General features: G+C 47.3%; 2 protein-coding genes across 4 annotated transcripts in view; one reads left to right on the top strand and one right to left on the bottom strand.

The window, feature by feature from the left end:
* Window positions 1–14784, bottom strand: part of Bco1 (beta-carotene oxygenase 1) — a 57341-nt gene extending 42557 nt beyond the window's left edge. The window contains exon 1 of the mRNA XM_035442705.1: window positions 14689–14784. The gene's annotated coding sequence lies outside the window, so the exon portion shown is untranslated. The remainder of the gene's footprint in view (window positions 1–14688) is intronic.
* Window positions 5571–18686, top strand: part of Pkd1l2 (polycystin 1 like 2) — an 89237-nt gene continuing 76121 nt past the window's right edge. For all 3 annotated transcript variants that reach the window (XM_035442703.1, XM_027410785.2, XM_035442704.1), the window contains exons 1-5: window positions 5571–5883; window positions 6558–6722; window positions 7174–7359; window positions 11880–11990; window positions 15839–15986. In XM_035442703.1, coding sequence (XP_035298594.1) covers window positions 5583–5883; window positions 6558–6722; window positions 7174–7359; window positions 11880–11990; window positions 15839–15986 — 911 coding nt within the window. In that variant the 5' untranslated portion in view covers window positions 5571–5582. The remainder of the gene's footprint in view (window positions 5884–6557; window positions 6723–7173; window positions 7360–11879; window positions 11991–15838; window positions 15987–18686) is intronic.

Genomic DNA, 18686 nt, shown 5'->3' with positions numbered 1-18686 from the left:
ATACTGCCCCCAGAACCCACATGGTAGCTCATTACTACCTGTAACTCTAGTTTGAGGGAATCTGATGCTCTCTTCTCCTTGGCATCTTCAGGCACCAGGCTCATATATGACACACAGACACAATGCAAGCAAAATAAAATAAAGATATGGTTTTGTTTGTTTGTTTGTTTTTGTTTTTTGAGACAGGGTTTCTCTGTATAACAGTCCTGGCTGTCCCGGAACACAACTTTATAGACCAGGCTGGCCTCGAACTCACTGAGATCCACCTGCTTCTGCCACCCGAGTGCTGGGATTAAAGGTGTGCACCACCACTGCCCGGCCAAGGTTTTTTTTTTTTTAATGTAAAAAAATAAGAGGATTCCACTCATCATTTCAAGGCTGAAGTTGGTACCAGTTGCTCCTCAGAGATGGTTCCCAAATATTGAATCAAGGAAAACAGGAGGACACCCCAAACACTGCCCAGCTGGGAACATGTGCTTAGGATCAATATGCCAAGCAGAGTCTTCAAGTGGGATTGGTGGCACAAGTCACAAGGGGGAGTTAATTAGTTTAAATGGAGCATTGAGCTCATGGCGACAATCACAGGGGCATTCTAGCAAGGTAATCCTGGTGTCCTGGTTCTGGCAGTATGCCTGTGTGAATATGTCACTCTGCTCCCTGCCAGAAGTAGGCCCCAAAGACAGAGATTTCTTCAGGAGATCCCAGCAGTGGGCTTAGGAAGTGAATCAAGGAAAGTGATTATCAGTAACAAAATGAAGACGTAGTGGGCCCTGTGACTTTATTAATGGCCTTTAGAAGATGCTGTCTGGCTGGGCTTTGGTGGCACACTCCTTTAATCCCAGCACTCGGGAGGCAGAAGCAGGCGGATCTCTGTAAGTTAGAGGCCACCCTGGACAAGAGCTAGTTCCAGGTCAGCCTCCAAAGCCACAGAGAAACCCTGTCTCGAAAAACCAAAAAAAAAAAAAAAAAAAAAAAAAAAAAAAAGAAAGAAAGAAAAAAGAGAAAAAAGATGCTGCCTGTAAGACGTTGTAAATAACAATGGCAAGAAGATATTAATGACACACTATTAGGCCCATACAGTAACTCAGCCTCGTTGAGGTGCTTGCTCCTAGTCTCTAAAGTGTGTATGAGTATGTCTCAGGTGAGTCTTCAAGAGGTCAAGTTGTATTCACTCACTTTCTTATGGCCGTGATAGATAAAATCCCTGACAAGAGAACCTTATGGAAAGGAAGCATTCATTGCGGCTCACAGTTTGAGGGTACACAGTGCACCATGGTGAGAAGTCATGGCTGCAGGAGGCAGCTGGCTGGTCACATGGTGTCCACAGTCAGGAAGCAGAGAGGTGAATGCTGGTGCTCAGCTCACTTTCTCCTTTTTATTTGGTCCTAGACCCCAACCTGTGGGATGGTGTTAACCACATTTAAGGTGGGTCTTTCCTGGGTCAATCAACCTAATATAGATAATCCCTCCCAGACACACCTAGATGTTTTTCTCCTGGGATACTCTAGACCTTGTCAAGCTGACACTATTAACCACTGGCTGGTCATATTGTGTTCTCCTGAGAGATACTGACTTCCGGTCCTTCCATTCTGTCACACATGAGGAGGGAGGCCAAGAACCCCAGTGCTCATCTGCAGAAGCCCTCCATAAGGATGAAGTTAAGGTTCAGCCTGATAGGGCCCTATACAGTGCCTGAGAGATTGATCTTCTTAGGTGTTTTCTGGTCAGCAAAACCAAACAGCAAACAAACGAAAATTGAACGAAAATTCCAAACATACAAGCAAGAGAAGAGAGGCTCGAGCATCACCATGGTAACAACAGTGACCCTGATCTTTAACAACACAGAGAAAAGGCTTGCAGACTATGCTCGCTGGATGGAAATGCAGAGCACAATGTGGGACGAACACACTAGTGTCAGGGTAGCACCTGTCCTCAAGAGAACATGTACACGGGCCCCCACCCCTTCCATCTTAGACTAATGAAGAATCTCAGAGATGCTTTGTTCAATAAACAGGTTTCTATGGAGGGTCTGCCAGTGGTGTCTGGGTCTCCTCCCACATAGACTGCTTACAATAAATCCTTGCCTGTGTTGGCTTCGGGGGAATGAAACACGGGAGCCATGGAGTGCACATAGTACAATGGTTCTTTTTGTGTGTTTGTGTGTGCTCATGCACATGCATGTGAAGGCCAGAGGACAACTTGGGGTGTTGCCCACCTCTTTTTTTTTCCTTTTTAGACCAGATTGGACTTCTCTGACCTGGAACTCACAAAAATAGTCTAGTCTGGCTGACCAGCAAGCCACAGGTGTCTGTCTGTTTCTACCTCTCCAGGGTTGGGATTATAACCGCATAGCATCATGCCTGCCTTTTTTACACAGGTGCTAGGGACCAAGCTCAGCGCTCATGTTTGTTGGCAAAGCACTTCACCAACCAAGCCATTTCCCAATGCCTCTTAGAGTTCTCTTTGTGGACCCAATGCTCCTTTTAAAGCAAACATGCTGTCTTTTTTTTCCTTTCATGTTGCGGAGTCCTCGTACAGGCTCAGACGGCTGATTGGGTCACTTGAAATAAGCTTACACGAGGCCAGTTGTGTCCTGGTTTACTAGAAACGTGGGCCTCATGGACTCATAGGCTAAAAGACAGTGAAAGTTGATAAATTCACCAAGAAGAATCCCAAGGCTGGTAGCCTACATTTTATCAAAACTCAAAAAAATTCAAAATGGAATTTAGCCTGCAGATTTTCATGTGTCACCCGAAGTCCCCAAGCACATCTCATTAGATGTATAAACTAAGCCTTTACCCAGGAGATACACTATCATTGCGTGCAGACTTTCACATAGTTTACTGATGGAAGTCACCAGAAGTTTGGCCTCTGCAGATAACAGACCAGTTCTGCCCAGTCTGAATTCCAGCCTCTGAGTCACCCAGTGACTCCATATCCTGCCCTGCTTCAGCCTGTCCCTGCTCCTGTCTCTGTCCTCCCCATCTGGCAGCACTGCTCCTCGGACTCTGTAGAAACGGAGATGGCGGGCAAGGATCAGTACCAGAAATTGACAGCTGGGGCCAGGTAGACATCTACTGAATCCTCCAATGGGCCGGTCACTGGATAGATGAAGTTAAAGAGATGCTGTCCCATCCCCCAAGAAACACACAGAGAAATAGACCCTGCATGTTCTCTACATGAAGATGGAGAAAGTGAGGTCTATCCCTGTAAGGGTTGCAGAGATATAAAAAGGAAGTAGTATAAGGTGTGCCAAGCAGTGGCCTGAGCTGTGTGCTACCAAGATAGCATAGAACCAGAAGCTTTGGGGACAGTGAGATGGCTCAGTAGGTAAAGGAGATTTCTGCTCAATCCTGATGATCTGAGTTTGATCCCTGGAACACATGTAAAGGTGGGTCTGACTCCACAAATTGTCCTCTGATCTCTACATGTGTGTGGTGGCATGTGCACTCCTCACTACTGCCACTACCATAGCCAATAATAATAATAATAATAATAATAATAATAATAATAATAATATTTAGGGCTAGTAAGATGGGTCAGTATAAGGGAGCTTGCCACCAAGCCTGACAACCTGAATTCAACCCCCAGAGGATTCACATAGTGGAAAGAGAGAATCAGCTCCCCAAAGTTGTCCCCAAACCACCACACTCAAGGTGTAACACATACATGCACATACATGCACACAAAGTAAATAATAAATATAAAATTAAAAATACACAAATCTAAAAAATGTAAATTTTCTTAAAATATTGTATGATTTTTTTGCCATGTTTTTTGTAACACAATTGCAAAGTTCCTTAGCATGAACTTTTGTGTGTGTGTCTGTTTTTATGGTATTGGGGATGGACCCCAGGGCCTCCCACTTGCTAAGCGAGCAAACCTTCTACAGCCCCACTTGAGTGTGAACTTGGTAGACTGCAAAGTCATGCCACAATGGTATAAGTGCCTATGAGCACACACTACAACATGGGTGAGCCCAGAGAACGTGATGCTCAGTGACAGAAGCCAGGCACAGCATGTGATAAGCTGGAAGATTTCATTTTTATGAAGTGTTCAGAATGGGCAAATCTAGAGACAGAAATATAGGTTTGTAGTTGCCAAGGGTGGGGTGAGGAGATGAAGATGAAATGCCATAATTACGATGAGGCTGGGGAGTCAGCTCAGAGGGCAAAGTACCTTGTCACAGAAGAGTGAAGAGATGAGGTCTGCCCCCAGATCCATGTTAGAGCCGAGTATAGAGAGATGCGTGTCTGCAAACCTAGCCCTGGGAAAGTGGAGACAGGAGGATTCCTGGGGGTGGGGGTGTGTGTCAATGGCCAGTCAGTCTAGTCAGTGAGCTCCAAGTTCTGTGAGAGCTCCCATCTCAAAAAACAAGGAGGGGAGAGATGGTTCAGAGATGAAGGCCCACACAGCAGTAGGAGAGAGCAACTTGTTCAAGTTTTTCTCTGCTCAAGATTGATAGCCTGAGTTTGATGTCTGAAACCACACACACACACACACACACACACACACACACACACACACACACACACACACACAGAGAGAGAGAGAGAGAGAGAGAGAGAGAGAGAGAGAGGGGTGGGGGAGAAGGGCGAGGGGTGTAATAAATTCATTTTTTAAGGAAAGCAGGTGCTGCAGAGAGAGCTTGGCAGTTAAGAATATATACTGCTCTTCCAGAAGACTTTTCCCTGCCTCCCACCTTGCTGTAGGAGTACTGGGATTAAATATGCACACCACCACATCTGGATTAGAACAATGGCTCTGGGGATCAGGCTTGCTCACGTCTGCTCTTGCCCACTGAGACATCTTCCCAGTCTCGGGAAGTAGGTTTTGAGTTAAGCCTTAAAGGATAAGGAGGTAGGCAGGAAGGATTGAAATATTGTCAGAGGCCAGACTAATCAGCCTTGTGTACAAATAAGACATTTAAATTTTAGCCACAGACTCCGGACACTCTCCAGACAGTTTAGATGATGGGTAAGGATGGGTAGGTCTGAGTTTTGAATAAAAGGTTATATGATGACATGAAATAAATTTTGTAGGGAAGTTTTATCCTCCAGGCGGTATAAGTGATAACACGATGAGTCAGAAGGGGACCTGTTTGTCTCATCAGGTTCTGGCCACACTAGGGGAAGGCCGTTATCATCTGGGCACAGATGCCATTCCACACAATGAGATTGTATGTAGGCACCACTCTGTATGTGTGCCATCCCGTTACTAACATTCATACCAGTTTTATCACATATCTGCCACACGCTGATGGCTTTTCTAGAAACACTGTGTACTCAGGTAATGGCAGAAAAAATGAATGGTAAAGAATCTATCAAACAGATATCATAGCAACTTTATCTTTCTCTGGAAGAAATTCGAAAATGAATTGGTTTTCAAACAGGCATTGAAAAGAGTTGTGTGAAGCCAAAACACAGACACATTCATCCTGAGCCATTGTCTCATAAACAAAAGAGAGTTATTATTTGGTGCAAAGAAGGACGGGAAGATGGATGGTGGGTGCTTGTGGGGATGGCACAATATGAAGGAGCGAGGAACGAACTCCAACGTGCAGTCCTGGCCGTGGTTCCAGGATGAGCATGGCAGGTCTGTTGCTCCTGGGGCTCGCACTGAGCACTGGGGCTGCTGTGGCCAAGTTAGAAGGAAACGACCCCTGCTTAAGGAGCCAGGTGTTCTTCAGAGACACTTGCTATGAATTCATGCCTCTGGGGCATACTTTCCACGGTGCCCAGGGCTGGTGTGAAGGGCGAGGAGGCCATCTGGTCTTCATTCGTGATGAAGACACCCAGAAGCTCCTGCAGAAGCACATTACCCAGGACAGAGACTGGTGGATCGGACTCACAGGAACCTCGGCACCCAATGAGACTGTGGGAGGTAGGTGTTTTGTAGCTGTGTCTGATGGGAAATACTTACTGCTGCTTCTCACCCAGAACCCCACAGGGCAAATGACCATGTCCTAATTTTAATGATCAGGAGGAGACCCTCCTCTTTAGTTGTTTGGTGGATCAGGTAAAATAATTAATTTACAGCAACTAGCAGAGAGATGGTCTAAAAACATGCTTGTATTCCTCTTGTTCTGGGGTCCATGCTGTCTGTGGCATGGCAGAAGCCCAGGGAGCCCAAGGGAGATACAGATGGGTTTCTCTGAGGGGAAACCTTCCCCAGAAGGTTGCCGAGTCTCACACATGAACAGTTCCAGCAATCTTCTCAAAGCTCTAGAAACTTCTGTATGAACTTAACCCATGATGTCTAGACACATCTGCAGACACCCTGCTCAGGAGTTCACCTACTGTGAGCACCAAGGCACACTCTGGGCTCTGCATGTTGCCACACCTAGATAGCATCACTTTTTTATGGGTTTTCATTATGGGTGTCTAGTTATGTCTGAACGTTTGAAACTAATGACGAGGACACACCCAATTTCTGGTGTGTGGAAGAGAGGCATCGATTGAGCACTTATGGCATACTAGGAGTTGAGCTCTCCGCATTAGGGAAGGTAAGAGGGGACTCCTGCAGGCCAAACCCTCCTGCACATGTTTCCAATCCAGGCTCTGGGACCTGGCTGGACACTACAAGTGTGAACTACAGCAACTGGCAGGGAGGGCAGGCCACACCTGCCCCAGGGACCTGCGGCTACATCAGGAGTGGCCCTTCATCTCAGTGGGCTGCCTTGGAGGATTGCTCCCAGGCTTTTGCCTTCATCTGTGAGTTTGGTGAGTTGGTCCTGTGGGGACCCCCTCCCTGTCTCTCCCTCTCCCCCTGCCTGCCTTCTTCCCCCTTCAGGTCCCACCTCTCTAACTTTCTCTCTTTATTGATCGCCATCTCTATAGGTTTCTTGTGGTCTCTAATTCTCCTAACTCATTCTCTCCCATGGGTCTCTTTACTTTCCTCTCTCTGCAGTGTCTACCTCTCTGGGCCTTTCATCTTCCTGTTCAGACAGCTTGTCTGTTAGACTTTCCCTGTCACCACCTTGTTCGTTTGGGACTTTCTAACCCTTTCCATCTCTGGGTCTTCCAACGCCTGTCTCTGCCTGTACCATTCTCTGTACCTCTCCTGGTCTCCAGCTGGCCCCACTCCCACTGCATTCTTGTATCTCACAGTCATGGTGCAGTATTTACCCAGCTCATTGCGTGTTACTAAGTTGTCACCTTCCCTTTGTTGCAGGGGTCGGCCGCAGCCTGGCTTGTGAGGGCCACAACGCCACCATGCACTGTGGCTCAGGAGAAGTCATCCAAGTCCAGGATGCTTTCTATGGGCGCCAGACACCCTATTTTTGCACCCAGGACATCTGGCCTCCCTCAGACCTGGAGAGAGAATGCGGCTGGGCCAGCATCAAGGATGAGGTGGCAGGTAGGACCCCAGTGCTCCCCAGTTCTGCTTGAAGCAGAGAGTGGTTGCTGGTCTTCTGTACACAGCAAAGGATCCTGGAAGATTCTGATATTCTTCAGATATGGCCTGGGTCACCTCCATGTGGGGAAGTCAGTCTCTGTCCATGGCACCAAGTTCTTGAGCAGGACATTGAGGCAGGTCCACCATGGTCATCACGCCCAGTTCCTGGGGCAGGAAGGTTTCTGATCCCATACCCCTCCTTGGTGCAGAGAACGTCAACTTAGTTAGCCCAATTTTTAAAATGGCAAAACACTTCAAACCTACAGGCAAGGATAAAGAGAGCTGGATTGTGTGGCTTATGTCTGTAATCCTTGAAGTTGGGATATGGAGGAAAGAGAATCCGGAATTCAAGGTCATCCCTTAGCTACCTAGCAAGTTTGCTGAGCTACATGAGATCCTGTCTCAAGCAAACAAACAAGCAAAGAATAAAGAATATTGTGATAATTTCCCAGGGAGTCACTACTCACCTGTGTCTTAAAATCATGTAACATTGTGTAACATGGCCTCCTGGGCTTATTGCTGCTGGAAATTCATTGTTTACTAATCATATTGGTCCTCAGTCCTGCCTTTTTTCTGTGCATCCCTAAGCCTGTGTGATCTTGGTTATGTAAATGGTGCTGTCTTCTATGTGTCATTCCACAGCACATTTTTAAAAAACTGTTAGCTTTTTGCAGCATTGTGCTTAACATTGTTTTGTTTTTGAGATGTGTGGTTCCTCTTGGTTCACGTTGTTCTAGTTTATTTCGTTTGTCTCTTATACAACTCTTCTCCTCCTCCTCCTCCTCCTTGCCCCACCCCCACCCCATGTGTGTAGGTCAGAGGATGACCTTAGGTGTCATGTCTCTAGGTTCATCTTCCTTGTTTCTCTTGAGACAGGGTATCTCACTGGACTGGAACTCACTAATACTAGGTCAGATGAGACTGGCTAGCCAGTCAGCCCCTGGGACCTGCCTGTGTCCACTTCCTCAGTGCTAGGATTATAAATTTGTACCACTGCCCCCTGCTTTTTTATGTGGGTTCTGAGAGTTGAACTGGGTCCTTGTGCTGGCACAGTGGGCACTTTACCGACGGGGTCATCTCCCCAGTCCTTGAAGCAGACATTGCTGATGCCATCTCCTGTGTGTGTGTCAGTTTCTCTAGGGCAACCCTCCAAATCAGATTAAATCTCAGATCCCTGCTGCTCTATCAAAGTACTCAGTCTCAGGGCTTCCTGGGCTTCCCAGGGTCTCCTTGTGAAGTCTCCAGAACCTTCTTTTATCTGGGATATCGGAGAATCTGCTGCAGTGACCACTGTCCAGACACCAGGGACCTGGGAAGGCAGGTGTTCTTAATTCCTCAGCTAGTGAGGACACACAGTGCATGGTCAGCCTGGGAACCCTGAAGTCATGGGCCCAGCCTCTCCAGGTCTGCCTGTTAGCATTTTCCCTCTGAGGCTCTGTCTCTAACCAAAGACCTGTGATGATAGTAGGCTGCTTCTGCTCTTGCCCACTGAGCCTCCTCCCTCTGGGGAGATCATGTCTCTTTTCCCTTGGAATTCCCACTTGCTCCACTCCTCTTTCCCGACATGATAGAAAATACTGAAATCAGCTTGTAGTTCTCAGCATCTCTCATCCGAGTTCCAGCACTCCTGAGCTGTATCATCCAAGATGGAAGAGCCTCAGCTGGACAAGCTGAGGGAGGCTTCCTCCTCACAGTACACTGGCGCTGGGAAGGTTGCTTCCCCAAAGGTTCAGCTGTAAATTTTGGAAACATGTCCACCAAATCCCAGAGAGCACATTGGAAGCGAGACCTGGACTCCCCTGGGAAGGGTGAGAGAACCTGGCAGGGCCCCAACATCTGATTGTGTTTGAGTACCTGGTCACTCAATCATCCAGTGGCCAATAAACATTTATTGAGGACCAATGGTGCTATGCACTACCCTGGGCTCTGTAGAGATAGGATGAATCAAACTGTCTGCTTTCAAAGAGCTCAGAGTCCAGTGGGGAGACAGATAAATGCTGCCATGGAAGGAGCAAAAGGCACTATACTATACATTGACTCATGTAAAATGTGCTTTCTATCTGTCTACCACATGCCAGCTGTGTGTGGAACACCCAAGAGTGCAGAGAGCATTTAAAATGCTCCTTAGGCCTTCAGAGACCACCATCTAGGGCTACGGGTGCACGTGTAACCAGGTGGAAAGGCATCACCAACTAGGCCTCACTGGGAATTATGCTGAGAGATGGGGACATGCTCAGAGCAGACTGTCTGCCTAGCATGTGGTATACCTTAGGTTTAATTATCAGAAACACGCCCCCACAGTCCTCCCCCGCCAGTCACAATCCAAAGAACCAATACTTAAGTTTTGAGTTGGATACCAACAGCCCCAGGAAGTGGAGACAAGAAGAGTGTTTGAGGTCAAAGATTAAGATCAACCTAAACAGTAAAGTGAAACTTCACCCATTCCCCCCTCCAAAAATATAAATCAGTCAGATGTAGTGATGCACCCCTTTAACCTCAGCACCTGGAAGGTAGAGACAGGTGGATCTCTCTGAGTTCAAGGCCAGCCTGATCTACATAGAGAGTTCTGGTCCAGCTATGGCTATCTAGTAAGACCCTGTCTCAAAACAGAAAAACACAGGAAGAAAGGAAGGAAGGAAAGAAGGAAGGAAGGAAGGAAGGAAGGAAGAAAGGAAGGAAAAGAAAAGGGAGGGAAGGAGATGAAAGGAAGTAGGGGAGAGGGGAAAGGGGGATGAGAAAGAAGGAAAGGGAAGGGAGGAAACCAATCAGTCAATCAATCAATCAATCAATCAATCATGTTAGGTCATTCAGTAGGGAGTTTAATCCAGGGAGTTGTTTTCCAAAGTCCTGGAAGTTCTGAGAAACAAGACAGCTTCTTACTTCTCCCTAGTCCCTAGAACTGTGGGTGTGATGTGCTGGGGCTCAGAAAGCCACCACAAGGCACAAGGATTCTGCAGACGTGCTTAAGGTCACTAGTCACCTGACTTGAGGATAGGAGGTTTTCCAGAACTGTCCAGATGAGAACAATGTACACATGAGCCCCTCTGTCTCTGGATGGAAACAGAAGAGAGCTGAGGAGGAGAAGCCAGCGAGGTTCCAGGTGTGAGCAGGGCAGCAGCACCCTGGTGGCTTGGAGAGGCCTCGGATTCAAGGATGAAAGAGACAATAAGAGCATCCGAGGACTGGATTCTGCCTGGGATGGCTGCAGGCTTTCCCAGAGCCCCAAGAATGGAAAGCAGACCAGTCCAGCCTACCCAGATTTCTAACCTTTAGAACAGAGACATAAGAGCCTGTGTTGTTTGAGCCACTATTTGAGCTGCTGGAGATGAACATGTGTCCTCCACATGTGCTTGGACTAGGGAGCCTGGGTAATGAGATTGCTTGTAATGTGCAACAGAGTCGGATAAGGAGATATGTGGGCCAGGACAAGGGACCACTGATTCCCCAGAGGAGGCCAGAGGTAAGAGGCTACCAGGAAAAGCACAGGTGGGCGCCTGGGGAAATGGGGAGTGTGGGAAGTCCTACAGGAAGAAGGAATTTGTTGGTACAGGGAATTTCAGAATGTGGGGTATGTTTCTAGCACACAGGGAGACAGGAGATCCATCCAAGGAGCCCTGGGAATGGATGGAGGCTGCTGGGTGGGGGAGGAACTGGAAATTGGTTTTAAAGCTTTCCCCAAGTGTGTGCTAGAAGACAAACAGGGAGGCTGATATCTGAAACCTAGGTGGGATATGCAGGTGGCACAGTGGTAGATTTGAGAACTGGAGAGATTCTAGGCTCAGAAGCTAGCCTAGTGGTATTGCTCACTGGTGGGAGTTCTGGACGCTGTGATTTTTCTGGATTGGATCACTCAGTGTCCTGAGGTACATAAGGCTGAAGGAGACAGTAAGAGAGGAAGGGTCCTACATGGGGAAAGAAGAGGCAGAGTAGTGCCACAGGCATATCAAAAACTGAGACCTTAAACTTGGGGTGTCAAATAAGAGACATTTATTCACTAACACTTATGGAGGTCAGAATCCAAGATCAAGATATAAGCAGGACCATGCCCCCGCACCCGACTCCAAAAGCTGTGAGAGAAAAGCCTCCTCTAGTTGTTTTCTGGTATTCTTTGGTGTCCTTGGCTTGTGGGAGCATCGCTCTCTGTTTCTACAAGCTGTTTTGGACCCCACGGTTCAAATAGTGAAGAAAGAAGGAATCCCTGCCCAGGACAGTTTCTAGAGACTGGGGGGTGGGTGGGTAATGTGTCTTGTTGACTAAACAACTACACATGTATTTAAATATGTAACAACTTAGAGAAAACACAGGTGACTTTGCTGCCCTCTTGGTTCTTAGCCCAGGGTCTGTAGGTGCCAACAGGCATTTGGTGGGCTTGTGGTGAGTAACTGAGTGGATGAAGTAACATATCTGTGACACTCTGCTGAGTTTATGTCCTCTTGTCTCCCACACTGTTCCTATCTCTGTGCAATGTTGATGTCTCCCAGGTCAGTGTCAGGGGCTGCAGGCTTGCCAGGTAGCAGCAGATGGGACCTACTTTGGAAACCTGTGCCCCACCAGGGGCAGCTACCTGTGGGTGCAGTACCAGTGTCTGGAAGGTGAGTCTCCAACTGGGTGGGCATGGGAATTTTCTTACTTCTGTTGTGTACCAGCCTGGAACGCCCTCCCCAAATGACAGATCTGATGTGTGCAATGAACTTCCCCTACAACAGCTTCCCTGTAACCAGAAGTTCCTGCCTTCTGGCCTGCTCCCTTGGAGCCATTTACACACACACACACACACACACGCACACGCACACGCACACGCACACGCACACGCACACGCACACGCACACGCACACGCACACACACTTTCTTTTAAAGTAATAGAATGCTTGAAAAATGATTTTATGTGTATGAATGTTTTGCCTGCATGTATGTATGTATGCCACAAGTATGTAGTGCCTCAGAGGTCAGAGGTGGGCAATGGAGCACCTGGAATTGCAGTTACAGATGCTGTGAGCTGCCATGTAGGAGCTGGGAACTGAGCCAGATCCTCTTCAAGAGCAACAAGTGCTCCTAACCACTGAGCCATCTCTCCAGCTCTAAAATTAAAATCTTAAAAGTCATGAGATAACCCACATTATCACAATTTGTTTTATATATATATATGTATATATATACATACATATATATATATATATATATATATATATATATATATATATATTAAAGAAGGGGCAGTCCTACTTTCAACTTGAAAGCCTTATTCCTCCCAAAGAAATGCTATTAATTTTTTTTTCAAGACACGGTTTCTCTGTATTGGTTTGGAGGCTGTCCTGGAACTCGCTCCATAAACCAGGCTGGCTTTGAACTCACAGAGATCCGCCTTCCTCTGTCTCCTGAGTGCTGGGATTAAAGGCATGCACCACCAACGCCTTATTAATTATTGAGAGGACATTTTTATCTACTTTTAAAAATTGTTTTCAGACATGAATATAAGTGAATATATATACATTTTAAAACTAAAACATAATCATATAAAACATTAATCTACAACTTGACTTTTTCATTTTATTTTATTCCCTGGAACTAGCTCTGTAAACCAGGCTGGCCTCAAACTCACGAGTTCCACCTGCCTCTGCCTCCCCAGTGCTGGGATCAAAGGCTTGCACCACCACTGCCTGCCTTTATTTTCATTTTGTAATATATCTCAGACACATTTCTAAGTCACTTCCTTACATTTGAATGGCTGTGTTGTATTCCAGAATTTGATTGTATTAGAGCTCCCTTATGGATGGACACAGAGGCTGCTCCCAGTTGTTCTCTGTTCCTTTTCACACTGCAAAGTTCACCCCTGTGTAGACTTCTTTTTAAAAATTTTCCTTTGTTAGTTTTATTCTGATCACACTCACCCCATTCTCTTTTACCCCCTCGCACTCTTTCCCACCCTCTTTTTTCTCCCCACAAATCCTCCTCCACATTCATGCCTTTACATTTTGGAGGGAGGGGTGGCTTAGTTTTGTGAACCACTGAGTTTAACTAGAGCCTTGGGAATGAGCATGGCTATGACTCTGTCCACTGAAGCATGGGCAAATAACAATGGCTACACCACATGGGAGACAGTGACTCCCCTCCCCACTGCCCATAGTTCCCTAGTAAAGGGTGGGGCCCCATGAGTCTCTCTCCATCCTACGATTGAATGCCGCTCAGACACATTGTTGTGCAGGCCACTGCCACTGTGCATGTCTATCTTGACATGAACCTATGATTATTTTCAGAGAAGACATTGTTAGTAGTTGGGATGCTAAGTGCATTTTAAGTGCTGCTAGACAGCACTAAATTACCCTCCCAGAGAGTTGCATTAATTCACTTTCCTACAAAGAAGGATGCATATGCCAGTTTCCCTTAAGGGTGAGACACTGCATTGTGCCATCCTGTGACAAATGACTCAGAAAAGCAACTTCTGCCCAGGGCATGAACAACGGGGACCTGTGGGGGAAAAGATGAGTCAGAGCGGGCAGGGCTCCAGTGACATCTAGCACAGCAGAGTTGAGGCTGTAGGAGGACAGGTAGGGAAAGGGAGGCTGCGAGCCGACAGCCTTTACCCATGGCTTTGGTTTGCTGGTCTGGGTGAAACAAGATTGAGGGCAATTCTTCCTCTCTTACTGTCAGGGAAGAGCAGGCCATATGCTTTGGCATCTCCTTCTGTTTTGTGGTTTTACTAGTGGATAAAGAGTGCCTTTTGTCAACCACAGCATGTCACTGAAGTGTGTGGCTTAGGGCAGATGTGTAGGGTGTGGCAAGCACATTTCATCCTGTCCTTATGACCAGTGTGTTTTGATCAGAACCTTCCTCTGATTCATGAAGACAGAGTCAGTGTCCACTCCTGTAAACAGGGGTCCCAACTGTACCCTGAATATGCCCCCACAGGCCCCACTGTGCCCTGATCACCCCCTCACAGGCCTCACTGCACCCCATCACCCCCTCACAGGCCCCACTGCACCCCATCACCCCCTCACAGGCCCCACTGCACCCCAATCACCCCCTCACAGGCCCCACTGCACCCTAATACCCCCTCAAAGGCCCCACTGAACCCTAATCACCCCTCACAGGCCCCACTGCACCCCATCACCCCCTCACAGCTCCACTGCACCCCATCACCCCCTCACAGGCCCCACTGCACCCCAATAACCCCCTCACAGCTCCACTGCACCCCAATCACCCCCTCACAGGCCCCAAGCACCCCAAGCACCCCTCTCACAGCTGACGGTGAGACCCCGATGGCTTTCTGCCCCCTCCAGTATTTCCACTCACAGTTTAGTGTCCTGGCAAGGGAAGGCTGCAGTTTCACAGCTTAGCATAGGGCTATGTGGAACCTCAGCTAATTCTGCTTTTTTTCACTGCACCCACCCCAACCCCTCCTTTGAAGTTCAAGTCTCGTAATGTTTAATATGAAGTGGCTTACAGCGACTCATCTGCAGCCTTAGCTGCCAAGTGGATTTTCTTACAGCAGTGTTTGCTTTAGTGGCTTTAGCCATCAGAAAATAGATCTGGATCATCCGTGTCCCGGTTAAATAAATTAGGGTATATTACACAGCTGTTAAAAAGGAAAGCACAGCTCTAGGACTGTCACACACACACCAATCTCTGATTTAACACACGCTGGTTAAAAAGTGCTGGGTGCTGGATAGGAAACAGCCTTACCATCTGTGCAAATAAAAGTGCATGCATGTTTGTGTGTGCTTGTGTGCCTGTAGCTCTCTCTATAGGGCGGCCCAGGATGGTGGTGACCAGGCAGCAGAACCAGGGTCTTGAGGGCTCTGTGTGCTTCCAGGGACTGAGGCTGTCACTCAGTTGGTGGGTTCTTGCCTCATATGTGAGAGGCCCTGGGTGTGATCCCCAACACCACATATACCTAGGCATAGTGGTGCATGCTTATAACCTCGGCATCCAAGAGGATCAGAAGTTCAGGGTCATCCACAACCACATATAGTATTTGAGCCCTGGGATATATACATAGACCTTGCCTCAAAAATAAAATAAAATAAAATCTAAATTTAAAAGGCCAGTGAGATGGTGCAACAGTAGAGGCTTTTGCAGCCTGATGTCCCGAGTTTGATCCCTGAAGCCCACATGGTGAAAAGAGATAACTGACTCTTGCAAGTTGTCCTCTGCCCTTCACACACACACACACACACACACACACACACACACCAAACATATAAATAAATCTTTCAAAAATAAAAATAATCAGGAGGTAGGGGCAGGTGCATCTCTGTGAGTTTGAGGCCAGCCTGGTCTACAGAGTGAGTTCCAGGTCAGCCAAGGCTATGTAAGGAGGCGCTGTCTCAAAATGAAACGAAAAGGCTTATATAAAAGTAGGGGCCACATGGATAGAAGGAAGTGAGTCTTAACACACGTCTTTGGCTCACAAATTCGCAAAACATCATGCTTCGGTCTGCAGGCCTGCGGCTGGTGGTGCCCAGCGAGAGCTCCACCTTTGACAATGTCACCATCTCCCTGGTGTGGCTCCTTTCTCCTTACACTGGAAACTTGTCCTGCGTGCTCAGCATGGGCGATGGCCACACCTTTGACCCCTACTACCCTCCCAGGTAAGATGATCTCTGATCCTTAATGAAGGATTATGGGTCAGCTTTTGCTGCATAACAAGCCACCCCTAACACTAATGGCTGGATCCTTACTTTTCATTTCTCATGGTTCTGGGGAAGGCTGGGTAGATTTCCTGCCTGGGCTGACCCTGTGGGTAGTGACTGACCAAGGAAGGTGTCACTCTCTCAACTGTCCCATGGTCAACTGGATGTCAGCTGAGGGCATGAGATGTTCATCATCACAAGGCTGGCCTGGGCTTGATCCTGGTGCTACAGAAGGGTTCCAGAATTGAGAATCAAGTGTCATTAGTGATGTAGAGTAAGAGCCTTTTTCTGTCAGAGTGGAGTGATAGCTCAGCTGTAGGATGCTTCCAGGCGCAGTGCGCTCAGGCTCCATCACCACATTCTCTGTCATCGTCATCTGCCTCTGACCATGTGGGTTTTGTCACACAGTCCTGGTTTGCATATCCCAGTCTGTGTGCCTTGGGCTATGTCATATCTCTCCAAGCCTCAATTGCTTTGTCCACGAACGTAAACAAGAAGATAGGGCTGGTGATATCTCAGTGGTGAAGGACCTGAGTTTGATTCTCCAGAACCCATGTAAAAAACAAAAAACTAAATCTAGCCAGGCACAGTGATGTACCCTGTCACTCCAGTGCTGTGGAAGCAGGTTCTGGAAGATCCACCTAGCCTACTTGATGAGTTCTAGGTTAATGAATGACCCCTGTCTGAAAAATTAGGTGGATAAGACCTGAAGAATAGCATTGGAGGTTTTCCTCTTACCTCCACACACACCCACATATACACACACATGTACATGTGTGTGCATGCATGTGTGTGTGTACACATGCATGCACCAGGCCAGCACATAAGCGATGCTTTATCCCTGACACCTGTCTGGGAAGCAGCTCTAAGGAAAAGTCACTAGCGTTTTGTCTCTTTTAAGAAAAATAGATGACAGCGTGTCCCTCCACCATCACCCTGAGCGATTCAATTTCATCTGCTGTCATGATCCATTGGACCCTGAAATTATCCAGCCTCCTCAGTCATTTTCATTCATGTGAGGATGGTCCCTTCTCGTGCTTTCTTGTTTTTTCTTGCCAGCAGCAACAGCACCCAACCTGCAGTACAGATAATGACCTTAATTTCTTTTAATTACACAGAAGCCATACTGTACAAATACCATTGTGCTCTCCTCTCCCTCTTCCCTTCCTTACCATTCACACCTTCCTTTCCTCCCTCTTATTTCTAGCTTGATTTTTTTTCTTACATGGGGCATGCTTGCGCCACACACACATGTGGAGATCAGAGGCAGCTTTAAGGAGTGAGATATCTCCAGCCACCTCGTGGGTTCTGAGGATGGAACTCAGGTTACCAGGCTTGACAGCAAGCGCCCTCACTCATGGCCATCTTGTACTTCTTCCCTCCCTCCCTCCCTCCCTCCCTCCCTTCTTCCCTCCCTCCCTCCTTTCTTTCTTTCTTTCTTTCTTTCTTTCTTTCTTTCTTTCTTTCCTTTTCCTTCTAGATAAAATTTCATTGTGTATTCACTGTGCATCCCAGGCTGGCCTTGGTCCTCTTGCCTCATATCAAGTGCTTGGATTATAGGTGTCCACCACTATAACACCCCCCCATTTGTTTATTTTTTGCAATGCTGAGGCTTGAACTTAGGGTCTCATACATGCTAAGTTAGTGCTCTACCGCTGAACTAAGACTCCTGCCTTAGTCTAAGAAGTAGAACTTTGAAACTGGACCCCACTCCTGCCACGGATATGTGAACTGAGGGTAGAATCCTGCCTAGTAGAGAGCCTATTAAACCACAGGCTTCCGCTTTGGAAACAGCCCCCCCTAACCCTGTGCCTCCCTTTTGCCTTGCATTCGATGTCCTTGTTCATACAGTTGGCAGGCTGTCCTTTCTCTGTCCTGGAAAAGATCCTCATATCTGAGACTGTATTATGGGTCTTATAGGACAATTTATATAAGGTTAACTTTGTCCAAGCCCAGAATTGGATATCCTTGCGCCCCCTACTGGTGCAACTGGGGATTGACTTTTTTTCTGTTTCCGCTGTGAGTTGCCTCTATGCCTAGGCTGTCTTAGGGTAACAATCTTGTTGAGAAAATGCTAATGCACAAGGTAACAAGAGCCTTGGGGAGGAGTAGATGCACACAGGGCACTGGGAGGCAGAGAGGATGGTGATGGTTGGAGAGAGCTCCAAGGCTGCAGTCTTTTGGGTTCAGGTGCAGAAACAGAGGGTCTAGGGCAATGTTTCCTAAACTTCCCAGTGCTGCCACTTTAACACAGTTTCTCATGTTGTGGTGATCCCCAAGCGTGAAATTATTTTCCTTGCTACTTCATAACTTTGCTACTGTTGTGAATCATAATGTAAGTATCTATGTTTTTCAATAGTCTTGGGAGACCCCTGTGAAAGGTTTGTTTGACCTCAAAAGGGTCTCGACCCACAGATTGAGAACCTCTGATCTAGGTGAAAGGGACTGGCCTGGGCCTGAAGAAGCAGGTCATACCCTGAAAACCGCTCTCTCTCTCTGGTGCTCGCTCAGGGGTATGAAGGAAGATGAGAGACTCTGGAAAATGCAGCAGCGCTCCCATCAGAAAGAGCCATTAAAGCTTTCTCATCTGAGGAGACTGTTCCTAGGAGATGGAGGCAAAAAGAACTTGCAGAGGCTGGGGGTCAGCTTGGCCAGTAA

Source organism: Cricetulus griseus, chromosome 3 (assembly GCF_003668045.3).
Source record: "Cricetulus griseus strain 17A/GY chromosome 3, alternate assembly CriGri-PICRH-1.0, whole genome shotgun sequence".
NCBI lineage: Eukaryota > Metazoa > Chordata > Mammalia > Rodentia > Cricetidae > Cricetulus > Cricetulus griseus.
Note: the sequence above shows the minus strand (reverse complement) of the source record. Positions and strands in the feature narration are given on the sequence as shown.